The 12,977-nt window shown below is 41.7% G+C and overlaps 1 protein-coding gene across 13 annotated transcripts in view; it reads left to right on the top strand.

The window, feature by feature from the left end:
• Positions 1-12,977, top strand: part of CADPS (calcium dependent secretion activator) — a 216,362-nt gene that overhangs the window by 170,207 nt on the left and 33,178 nt on the right. For 8 of the 13 annotated variants that reach the window (XM_071550343.1, XM_071550331.1, XM_071550332.1 and 5 more), the window contains 3 exons: positions 2,852-3,001; positions 6,117-6,272; positions 9,054-9,201. In XM_071550343.1, coding sequence (XP_071406444.1) covers positions 2,852-3,001; positions 6,117-6,272; positions 9,054-9,201 — 454 coding nt within the window. The remainder of the gene's footprint in view (positions 1-2,851; positions 3,002-6,116; positions 6,273-9,053; positions 9,202-12,977) is intronic. The other 5 variants (XM_071550337.1, XM_071550338.1, XM_071550339.1 and 2 more) reach the window with 1 other exon arrangement.

The raw sequence follows: 12,977 nt of genomic DNA on the forward strand, positions 1-12,977 counted from the left end.
GGGATGTTGTCCAGGGGGATGTTGCCAGCCTGTTTGCACTGAGAATTTCCCAGCAGACAGTACAGGTGAAAGCCATTTTCGCAGCTAACAGACACAAACGGGGCTGAAGCAGAAGAAGCCAAGAAAACAAGCGGTGCAGCTCCAGAGCGTGCGTCTTTTATCAAACATATCAGGATCCAGTCCTGAAGCTGAGTCGTCTTAAATCAGACAGCCCTCATCTTGTTGATGCAAATGCCCACATTCCCTGCCTGATGGCTGAGGTTATATTTAGCCATCTATATTAAATAGGCATGGATGGCTTCTAGAAACGGTTTCTCATCTTGGACCTGCAGTTTTATGGTCTGAGCAACTGTAGACTCTATGGAACATTTGTTGGTAATATTAATAATTTTTTACAGGTCTAACTACAACTGTTAGGCAGATACTTAGATCGGTTGAACCTGCTAAATTGTGCATGTCAATTCAGGAGAATATTTTTTAAATTAGTTAGTGTATGTTAACATAATATACTCCATTATTTTGCTGTTTTGTTTTGTTTTAGGAGTACTAACTTATTCTTGCAACATATTCTTGCATCAGCAAAATAATGTGTTGTATAAAAGAAATATGTTTCCATGTGAATATAGTATACTGTTTACTCTAGAAGTCATATTTTATTAATACAGTGTTTTTATTAATATAACACTGTCACTTCTTGAATTTTAATATTAAAACCAAAGGTCCTCTGATTTATGTATTTACCATCTGGCTAAGTTATTTAAGTTGCTTTTCCTTATACATTTATATGTTGTCCACCTCTTGCTATTTCTTTATTTATTCCATATCAGTATCTAACCACATGCACTGCCAGTTCTGAAAATTTAACACTCTCTCAATCACTATGGAGTCTGTGTCCCATTCAATAGTCATATCATCTTAACAGCAGATACAGTATGAATGGAAACAATGGACAATTTTGTGACAGTAGAGAATCTTCTGTCTGCTTACTGCTTGACAAAGAGAACAAGCAAGATAGCAGGAAGTTAAATCTCCTAACAATCATATAAACAAAACAAAATAAGAACGTAGTTGTGGTTTTTTCACTAGAAGAATACTTTGATTTGTTATTTTTCTCCCCAACAAGGGATTTTATACACAAAGGGAGAATAAGAATGAAGTGTATTCCCTAAGAGTCACCACCAATGACAAGCTGAGCTCTTGCAGAGATGTGGTTCACCTCATCTGTGGCATTAGGAAACATTTACTCAGTACAGCCAGCTTGATTCCATTACTTTGGGGTTTGATACATAAAACTTGCAGTAAGAAAATGTGGCTTAGGGTAGTTGCTAAGATTTCAATATGCCTTGAAAAACACAGTGTATAGTTTGATAGTTTTTTAACAGTCCAGATAACACTGCCTGTACACTAACTAATTTAATCCAGGGGAATGGGAGAGACCTCCAAAGGTGGCATATCCTGACGCAGTCACTGAGAGCAGGAAAGTTTGGATGCTGAAGCCGTGCCCATGTACATCAACAGAAAAACTTTCAGTAGCTTCAGCACTGCAGGGTAAAGCTGAAATCCTGAAGTCCTGTTTCCATTTTTACTGATCCCAAATAACAATTCAGTGAAAATGGTGTCAAAGTATCTGGTTTGTTGCTCACCTGGGACTGTGTACCTGGTGGTGTAGCAGTGGGCCATAGAGCATTACTGGGTGGAGGGAGAAACAAGGCATTCCTCTGAAACTGGCCTCTCTTCTGTGAGCCAGGAAACACGGGAGCTGGGTAATTTAGTCCTATCTTTTGCTGATTCCCAAATCCCATAACGTTTTTATTTTGCATATAAAATATAACTGTGATGAGATACCCATTAAAACAAAATCAGACCAATTATAAGATCTGGAGACCTAGCATACCGATATCTGTCAGGATAGACTCCAAACTTTGAGCATGTGGTGCTGTCACCCACACATTGTCTCAGGAGAGAAGTTGCATTAAATTAATACACTCACCCAAATTTTAGAAGCCCTCTGTTTGCAAAACAGTTGCACATCTGAAGATATTGATTGAAGCCATGATGCCCAAGTACACACACTTCATAAATTAACCTTTGGATGTCTTAACCCCCTCATGGCCCACTTCCAGCCAAGAAATAGTCACATACCAGTCCTGAATTTATTTATGAAGTGCAGTTTATTCACAGGGCACACATGAGGGCTGGACAAGCTGCGGGACCCATTTTCTCCACACCCAGGCACGCAAGGGAGGATCAGGGCATGGTCTTCACTGAGGAAGAACTTTGTAGTTCACTGTTTCCTCAGTCCAGATTAGCCCTTCTTTTTTATTTGTAGGGTCTAAGACAAACAGATTTTGCAGAGAAATCCTGACTCCACTGAATTTAGTGGCAAGAAAAACTCTTATGGCTGGAATTTCAAACTCCCTGTTCATTATTTCAAATCCCAATTCCTTAGCTCTTTCATTCAGCCTGAGTGTGTAAGAACTAAGACCCTTACTTAGAGGAGAGATTTTTTGGAAGAAAGGCTGCTCTCAGCACTTTGAAATGGTATCAGGACTTGAAGGTGAAGTTACTTTCATGGGTGTTTGAGTATTCTGTTAATTTGCTAGTTTGTGATTCTTCTTTTCATTCTGGTTTGGTTTGGGTTTTTTTAAAGAATTTGGTTTTTATTGCAGCCTGCAAACCCAGTACACTTAAGCTTCCATACTCATGCTTCTTTCTGAAATGTTTTGCTTTAGTTTTTTAACTGTCCTTGTGCTGTGAACTTTGCAGATTCGTTTCTTAGTGTCACATGCTTCTGCTACATCGGCATTGTCACTGTTATGGTATTTTTTCTTTCTGTCTGTTTCTTCCACAGGAGTTTAACAAGTAATCTGCCCAATGTGAATCTACCAAATGTGAATCTCCCTAAAGTACCAAATCTACCAGTTAACATCCCACAACTAGGCATCCCACAAATGCCTAGCTTTTCTGCACCGTCATGGATGGCTGCTATTTATGATTCTGAGTGTGTATTCAGTTCAAATTAGATCTCATTTAAATTTAAAGTAATCTTGGCATGGATATGTATTGTTTGTTTCTGTGCATTGCATAAAACTTTAAAGAGGGATACAGTTAATTAGACGTTTTCTGAATGAGACACGAGTGAATTTCTGGCATGTGTATTTTGAGGGCTTTTTTGTATAAACCTTGAAAATTTGTCTCAACTCCCACTGAGAGTTTGAGCAAGTATCTTGCTTTACAAAACAGCTGTCAACATTGGGCCATGGTCTGAACAATGTACAAACCGCAGAACTTACAATGTGACATTATGTGTCTCAGCAAAGAGTTTTGTCCAGAAGAGAAGATGAACCAAATTTAATACCAGTCAACCAATTTCTGTGGACCAGATGTAGATCTAAAACTGGATTTTATTAAATGCAAACTGCATTTCCCAGGTAATTTTTGTCTTGATTTTGATGAAGTAATCTAAGAAAGAGGAGCACCCTGCAACAATTTGTATTCATGTTGGGGGAGGCCCCAGAAAGCAATTAAAGCTCCATAGCCATTATTGCTGCATGAATAATGCCATGACCAACTAAAGAATGATATTTCAGTGTGAGCTTTAGATTGTGGCTTAGAAAATTGGGCACAGTGTCAAAGCAGTCAGTCTGTAGGAGCTTTTCGCTCTGTGCTCCCACCTCCCTGTCCGAGTGTCCCAGGGTGCATGTGTGGAGCTCAGGGGAAACATACCACAAATCCTCAGCACAGATCAGACAAGTTCTCTTCTTATAGCAGATTTCCTTTAGAAGTCCCATCACCAAGCAGTGTGAAGGGTGGTACACAGTGGGCTCAACCCAGATCTCACCATTTGGGTAGCTCATCTCCCAGGATGTCCTTGCATGGAAACAGATCTTGTCAATTCTCCTTCTAAATTCCCAGAGGATTGTTTAGGGTCGGCATAGAGTGCTCTCAGCCAGCACTGTGGTGCTTTTTCTCTACACTCTCACATAAAAGGTAAAACTGAAGAACTCCCCAAAACTTCCCCCCTCACAGTTCCTGAAACACCCTTGATTACATCTACACCTGGAGTCCACCAGAACGTCTCTGTCATCAGCCTGGCACAGGTGGGATTGCAGAGCACTGGTAACAAATCAAAGCAAAACAAACATTGATGTGAGACTTTTTAAATACATTTTAAAAGCTTTTAAAACATTAGGAAGGTTGTTTATGTTTCAAAGCCATACAACTCATATTCATGCTAAGATAGCTATATTAAAGGCTAGCTTAGGCAGTTGTCTGTAAAGAGTACTTAAAAGTTTTAATCTTTCTCTGTGCATGCTTTGTGGTATTGCCCTTGAAAAGATAAGAATCAAGTAATGACAGAAAATTGGATAATTCCTCTGAAAATGCTTGAGCATCAATGGTATATTGCAAGCTGCCTGCATGATTAGAGTAATTGTGGTGCTCAGAGGCAAAATATGAACAGTGCATTTTGGAAATGAATATACTATATTGTTGACTTGGATGGAGCCCTAATCAAAAGTGAGAAAAAGACTGAGAATAATACTTCTAAAATTTTGAAACCAAGTGAATGTCATATTACTGTAGTAAATACCAATTACTGTATTTGTACACATTTAATCACTTAAAATGTAAATTCATTCAGTTCCAAAACTGGGTTTAGAATGTTAAAACTGATTTACACCTAAGCACAGGTTTGAACCAGGCATAACTCTAAACTGATGGTAGACAAACATGTGAGACTTGTACAAACTGATCCCCTGGCTAAAACAAATGCCTGATTCTTTATCTTTTCATCTCCCTGGTTTCCTTTTACTCACCCTTCCCCTCCATCAAGGACATGTTACCTGTTGCTTAGTGTCAGATATGTTTCTCCTACAACCGAGATGATTCTTTAACTCGCTGACTGTTAGCCCAGAACCCCTCAGGACCCCTCTGGCATGTTGGGACTACAGTTCTTACCTGGCAGTAGTCCTGTTTGCATTAGCTCTGAGCTCCTCCAGCATTAACTCAATGCAGCTGGCATCTGTCACAATAGAAACACCCTCCCTCACCTGTTTCTATAGATGATGTCAGCACAAGTGGTAATGCATGGTGTGTTAAATATCTTATAAATTACTGTGTTAGCATTAGTGGTATGCGAGGAGGGGGTTGAAACTCTTGAAGCTCCTTTGGTAATTGCTCTGGAGAGAAAAAAAAAAGAAAGTGAGGGAGAAGGAGAGAGGGAGAGAAAAGGGTTATGGATGCATAAATTTCTCTTCACAAACAAAGTGCAATCCAGTTCTGTATTTTTATTCTGTAAGTGAAGGTTTGAGATATAATTATACTGTGAAAAGAGCTGGTGTAGCTACACACTGCAGGACCAAAGACTTCCATCTGGGTAGGGGTATGGGTATAAGGATATATGCTTGGAAGAGAAATTCAGAGTTTTGTGGCTGACCAAAAGTGTTGCAAAATAAATTTTAAAATATGGAAATTTGTTGTCCGGTAATTGCCTTTTCAAGAAACAAGTGCAGCAGTAAATCCTGCCAAAACTCGTGGATATGAGCTGCCTAGTGCCCTTAGCTCAGTTTACTTACCCCAATTTTTTTTCAGCTGTTCAAGAGATAAAGTGTGTCCTCGCTCACCACTTGTTAGCACTGTCCCTTACCTGGAAACGGGGCCTCTGTGGGGGGACAAGGCAAACTCAAGATATAATTCGGAGGGAGGAGAATTGCATGGAATCCTAAATCTTAATAACTGCATACAGTCTAGTATGACAGTTATTATTGATCAAGGATTTTCTCCCACAATTTCTGGCCTTAATTCTTAATAATCACATACGTTAATGTGGTTATTAACTAAGGCTGATTTTTACCATACACACGTTCTTCCCGTTAATGTGTGTAACTCATAATGTTGTCTTACTCATCTGGTCTGGAAAGTTTTGTGGGTGATGACAGCAAGGTAGTTTAGGCAACTGTATGGTAAAATTCAAAATCCTGATGGTGGAGATGGCCAGCGTTGTCCTGTGTATGAAACTACTGTCTGCCCTACACTTGTTGCAGGAATGGTCTCCACATCAGGTTGCAAAGATCCTGATGCCACTTCTGACTTCTGCTCTCATTTTGCCCTGCCAGCAATGGATCAGGCACCTCAGAAGATATGTTCTGGAAACTTGATGCCCTACAGACCTTCATTCGGGATCTGCACTGGCCTGAGGAGGAGTTCGGAAAACACTTAGAGCAGCGCTTGAAGCTTATGGCGAGTGACATGATCGAGTCCTGTGTGAAAAGGTACGTGCCATGAGCAAGCCAGTCATGTTTCTCACAGCAGCTCACAGGATGCAGTGGGGTTTTATGTCTTAGTGTCAATGAAATTTCACTTCAACCATCATTTATTAGTGACCCCAGCTCAGCTCTGCCTAGCAGAGATGCGGTGGAAAGCCTATTCCACCCTAAAAAGTGGAATTCACCCCATTGCTGTGAATTGTGAACTCTCTCTGTTGAGACTCTGGAGGGTACCTATTCACAATAATGCAATAAATCAGATATTCTTTCACGTGTTTTACATAGTTCCTTATTTGCAATGCCACACATATGTCAAGTCTTTGTAAATACAGTTTGGTTTGACAGTGTTGAGGGCTGAAGGCATAGCCCTAAGAAAGATCCCAGCATTCACCTGAAAAACACAGATCCATGTCAAAAAAACAAAACCAAAAAAAGATCAGAAAAAGGGGGTAGTGTGTATCTTGGGATATCTGCTGTTGATTGAGAAAAGCTATTTTATAATCAGCCACATTACAGGAGAGTCACCTGCAGATCTTCCAAAACAGAGTTTTCTTAAAAAGGCTTTTAGACACACTGGCAGCTGTCACTTTGAAAGCAAAATATTGAGGTTAAATTTCCAGCTTCTCCACAGCAATTTATGCCCATTGGCATCAGAGGTCATAAGGCAAGAGGAAAGAATGAACTATATATTTCCTTGTGCAAAAATTCATAGACAAAGAGATCAACTAGAGGAAAAATGGGTGCCAAATACAGCTGGTACACGCTAGTATTAGCTGCAATGTGTGATGTGGCTGTTCTGTACCACAGTTTCCTGGCCACTTCGTGAGTGTGAGTGTGGCATTTATTCTCCATACGTTCCTCACAGCCTGGGTGTGCAGTGTCACCATAGGGGGAGGCACATTCAGTCCTCAAGATGCAGGCAGGAAGGCAGACAACTCAAGGCTTGCTCTCTCACCATCCTGGAATAAACCCAGTGCATTTTAAGTGCAATGAGATGATGTCTTTAACATTGAGCAAGTCCCCCTTTATTGCAGCAGCTCATCTTTGGTCCTGTGACTGGCACAAACGCTGAGTTTCAGTGGTCCTCCAGTTACCAGACTGTCCTTTAGGAGCAAACCCAGTGCTGGAGCTCTGCTCCCTGCTCTGTCCCAGCACCACCAGCAAAACCCTTACCTTCCCTTTTGTTTTAGGGGGGGGATCCTTGTTGGGTTTTTTATTTTTAATTGGAACCAAGGCACTTACTTCCAGTTGTAGCTGCAATGATCTGTAGAAATCAGATCAGGTTAGCTCAGCTGAGATAACTGGGAAAATAAGTAAATTTCCAGGTACATCTGAAGAACGGCTTGAGTGCCTGGAAGTTGGTTTTTTTTCTAATTGCCTCAACCTTTCTTCAAATGTGTTGCCCCTCTATAAAAACCTGACCCAGCTTGTACTGGTATGACTATAAATAATGGTTCTGAGCATAAGTAAGTAGGAACATGCTCCTTTCTGCGAGGAGATGGAAAATCCCAAGTCTCCTTGGGTCCTTTCAGTAATTATCAAGATTCTAGTCCCCGAGTCCAGGCTAAATCTGGCACTGGTAATTAAATCAGTTCAAATGCCACTGCTGATGTAAACCAATATGCTGCCTTCCCTATTTATATCACCTGCAAACAGGGCCTGGCTAAGGTTTCTTTAGCGATTTCAGTTTGACACAACATTTTTCTTCGCGTCTGTCTCTGAACTGTTGAATCCATGGAGGAACTACACCGCCTTCCACACTAGGTTGTATTTCGGGGCTGTCAGGAAAGCAGCCCTTGCAAGGATGGCCTGTTAACTAATAAATCCAGGCAGAAGGACCTATGTACCAGCTCAGATCTGATCCCAAGAACAGGAGCTTCACATTTGTAAATGAGTTTTCATTTGCATGACCCTTGGGGGATTGTTCAAGTTCAGAGTTATTCCTGAGCTGCAGCTGATATTATTTGTTATTTCTAAATTGAAGCTCCTATGTTAATTTGTTGGCAGATTCTGTCTGATGTGATAATTGTTCTGTGTAAGGTTAGATTACTGAAGTACCTCTGGAATATGCAGAGGGGCTCCAAAGAAAGGCAAGACAATGCCCACCACACTGCAGAGCATTTCACAAATGCCATGGTATTTAAAATATGACACAGGATCAAATTCTGTAGTCTTTGGCCCAATGAAGCTCTTGGTGTAACTGCCAGATTTGTGCTCAGTGAACCCTCAGGAGAGCAGTGAGGTGTGGGCTCATGCGATGTGTGTGTGTGCTCATATTTATAAGGCAATTATGAACTTATAAGACAATTAGGAACTTAACAAATACGATCATGGAGACCTAAAAATGCAATGGTCTGGCAATGTCCTTCCAGTCAAGCAATGAAGGAGTTTCTGGTTTTTGTAGCTGATATCAGGGAGCAGTAGGAGCTCCCTTTAGTGTGGCAGACTGTGGTTATAAACCAGCTAATGCAACCAGATTGTAGGTGTATATTGACACTGCTGGTTGTAACATCATCACACTTTCTATCAAGCATGAGAAAGTCATAGTTTCCCTGAAATTGTTGCATACTTTACAAATAGTATATATTCTGGAAAGTGAGTTTCTTTTTAAACTGGAAAATAATTTTTAGTACAAGCACATTTGTACCAATTGCACTATGGCACTCCCAGCAGCATTCAGATTTCTGGCTCCTCAAACTCTTCTCAGAATTGTTTCACATTATTATTATTATTGGCTTCAGTATGTTTAAAAGCAACTGAAACATCTTTTTATACTTTCTTCCACAGAACAAGGATTGCATTTGAAGTAAAACTGCAGAAAACCAGCCGATCAACAGATTTCCGAGTCCCTCAGTCAATATGCACCATGTTTAATGTCATGGTGGATGCCAAAGCTCAGTCAACAAAGCTTTGCAGTATGGAAATGGGCCAAGAGGTAAAAATGCAGGTTCTTCCTTTCACAGCTTGTTAAGGCGATGTCATGAAATTTCCTATCTCCTGTTGTGCTCGTTTCAGAGACGTTGTATCGGTTGTGGATTTAGTCTTCCATAGAGAGTGTGCAGATGAATGTGCAGGGGGTTGCTCTCAAATCTAATGAATAGAAACATTCGGAATCCTTATCACTTAGGAGTGGCTTTTTGCAAGGACTGTGGTATGCATATGGTATCTCTCAAGCTTGGTTGATGCATGATGACCATATATGTTGAGTCATTAACTGCACCTTGGAGCCAGGTGTTGGCAACACACTTTCTGTGTATGACTATTTTCTGTAGACAAACATAAGGAAAACGGAAGTGCCAAGTTGTTGCTGTGATGCTTGTAAGGGAAAACTAAACCCAACCAAAATAAAGAAATAACTTACAAAAGTAGATTGAAATTCTAGCTGCTTTGACTTCCATTTTAGTATTGGCTACAGTCAGCACATGATTGATCATTCTGGATTTCCAGGTTCTTAATGACTCAAGTTTCCAAACAACAAATCTGTTTTAATGAATTGCTGATTTTTATTTTCTTCTGAAGCCATAGTTGCAGGTTGAAGTTTCTGTGAATTGATTTATGAACTAGAAAGACATGGCAAATTGTAGTAGATTTAATGCATCACAATGATAATTTTGCTGCAGAGGCTTCAAGCCAAATTAAATATTCATATACCTGTCTAGAATAAATTCACAAATACTGTTTGGCTCTCCTATCCTGCTGCTTGTCAGCATTTCCTAGATATGCCTTTTCACTACAGCTTTCCATGGTCAGATTTTGCAGTGAATCATTGTAAGTTGTTCCTGTGGTTTTTTTAGTTGTTCACCTCATTTTGTTCCTCTGAAAGGGCTTGCTCCAAAGGCCATTGGATGCAGCAGGGTTCCTTGCCCTGATGTCCGTGGTGTTTGGATCAGATCCAGCTGTTCTTTTGATTTTTCTCATACATATTTCAGTTATAGCATTTTATTTGTGACCGTCACCCTGCAAGAGATTTCATACTGCCCATCATCAGGTTCTTCCCTTGTCCTCCAGGTCAGCTGGGGCAGATCTTGAGTGGGCTTTTGTTGTCCAAGCCTGGACATGAACTTGTCTACCATTTTCTGTAGCATATTCATAACCATTTATCTCCCTAAATCCCTCAGTCTGCAGCTGCAGCAGCATCTACCCTGGCAGTGTCCTGTCAGCTGGGAAGGTCCACGTTTGTGATGCTCCCCATTACAAACCAGCATCAAGGCCTGATATTAGCACAGTCCCTAGGGGCAGGGAGATTTTGGAGATCAAGCAGACTTTGATATCATGACAGAAGCAGCTCATTGCATTCATAAGACTGTTGGGTTCAGGTTAAGTATTCAGATGGCACGAAACTGGTGACGTCAGCTGTGCCTGGGTATCATGTGACCAGGCACTCACTGCTTCTTTCCACACTGACTTGTGGTGCTCCCCGCTTGCCACAGTTCTCACCAAATTCTGAGCATCAGTCACAATGCACGTTCAGCCTGACTCAGGCTGCAGGTGAGAGTGCAGCAGTGGCCGTGTGGTTGTTGCTTGGCTGTTCTGGACAGCAGTGGAGATTCCACAGCAAATCTGCCTGTGCCACTTCCAGAAGGTGTTTGGTTCAGCAGCTCGGAGGCAGACAAACTCCTGAGGCAAGCAGCAGTTGCTGGGGCACGAGGTTTTTGGCAGATAGTTGAACTAACAGACCTATAAAGCAGATGTAAATTATCAGTGCTTAAGTTACTGTTTAGGGCTTCGGTATTTTATACACCCTCCCTTTTTGTTTTCTTTTTTTTTTTTAATATTACTACCTCCCCCTTCATTCGCTCGTACCACTCTGTGTTTTAGCTACCTCCATCTCTTCTTGAAGCTGTTTAAACCTGTGTGCTGAGAGATGGGCAGGCTGAGGAGCATAAAAGTTCAGATCCCAGGTCATTACAGCCCGGGAGGTGAGGACAAAATGCCACCCTGCCTTTTTCAGTCCCCAGTGGAAATGATGAGACAGTCAGATAGGCAGCAGAGGGATGGGAACTGGGGTTTCCAGCTTGCATCTCCCTTTGTAATTTGGGGAGCTGGGTCTGTGCCTGAGTCCCTCTGTCCTCCTATCTCTGGTGTGTGGCAGCCGAACAGCTTGGCAAGGGCTGCTGACAACTCCACCAGGGAGGGAGGGAGGGAGGGACAGACAAACTCGCTGACAGGACCATCCATCAATGCCACAGCCATCACGTGGCTCCTCTAGTCCATGGTCCCTGTGCAGACACTTCAACAGCAGCAAAAAGGGTTCACATTGCCCACCACAGTGTTCAGGCAGGGCTGTTTGCTCAGACCTAACTGGAGAAGACATTTTTATTAGAAACAAACCACTGATTTTTCTGACAGTTCAAGCTGTACGTGGGCAGAGTCTCTCTCAATACCTTACTTGACCTCACTCTGCAGTTTTCCTCCCACCCCAAAGGCCTTCCCTTTCACACTATCTTCAGCCACACTCACTTTAGCAGATACTTGAATGCATTTTGCAAGCATTACCCTGTGAAACAAACACCCATCATTTCATTCCATTTCCTTGTCTCTAAAGGCAGCTGTTAAAACATTTGGTAAACATACTTTACCATCTTAAATATTTATTTTTCCTCTGAATTTTTAATACATCTAAGGGGATAAATGTATGTATTAAATGTTTCTCAGTTGGTCTAGTATGTTTCTATTTAATATCTAAGGTCAGATGGTCCTTAGAGAAATACAACGTACACACAATCTGTTACATGACAAGGCAAGATACTCATCACATAAAGTCAAGTTGAATCATTGTAGTGCACTGATTATGGATTGTAATAATTGAGCTAATAGAAAGCTGTGATGAACTTGGTCGAGAACAGGGTCTATGCTGGGTAAAGCAAACCAGCTCTGCGATCTTTAACCTTGAGCATTTTCATAAGGAATATGGAAGGAGCTGTTTAGAATCGCTGGTTTATGAGCCAGGCATCTGTAAGCAGCACCAGGCACTCACTTTCCAAAGCGCTGCCTTCTCTGACCCTGTCCTGGACAAGACTCACCTTCCCAAGGTGGAGCTGGGCTGTGACATGGGGGCACATGCCTGTGGCTGCCCGGGGCAGGACCCTGAGCCTCACAGGCCCTCTCCTGCATGGTCACTGGCCCTGGCACCACCCTGGGGATTGCGGCTGCAATGAGAATGAGCACTCAGAGTCCTGCAACACAGCCTTGGTGCATGCACAGGCTCCTCTCCTTCTCTCAGAGCGGCAGGTTTATTCCATGGAGGCTTTTATTTGCTTTTTTAAATAAGCTTTTAATTGAACATGCATCAGTGCATTTCACAGTGGATTGCTCTGCCCATAGCTAGCCATGTTTGAGTTCAAACTCATGACTTACTTGATGAAAGCAGTTAGCTAAATGCTTGGTTGCAAGGTCTTACATACACAGAAAATGCAGTTGCAGAAGGAAAATGTTGTGGGGGTGACACCCCAATATACACACAACCCCTTCTCCATCTCCTTTAGAAAGTCCTGGCTGTGTCTGCCAAGGACATCACCATCTTCTACCTGTACCCAGCTGTTTCAGGTCTCTGTCACCTCACAGCTGCATTTGAGCTGTGCTGGGAACAGCCAGGTCAATCTGGGAGCTGATAAAGGCTAGCTCTGCATTAAACAGATTAATCATAACTGTGATATATGTCTTGACCTGCAAAGCAGGACATGGGAATGGGAACTGCCAATGCAAAAATCA

Source organism: Pithys albifrons, chromosome 3, assembly GCF_047495875.1.
Source record: "Pithys albifrons albifrons isolate INPA30051 chromosome 3, PitAlb_v1, whole genome shotgun sequence".
In the NCBI taxonomy this organism is placed as follows: domain Eukaryota; kingdom Metazoa; phylum Chordata; class Aves; order Passeriformes; family Thamnophilidae; genus Pithys; species Pithys albifrons.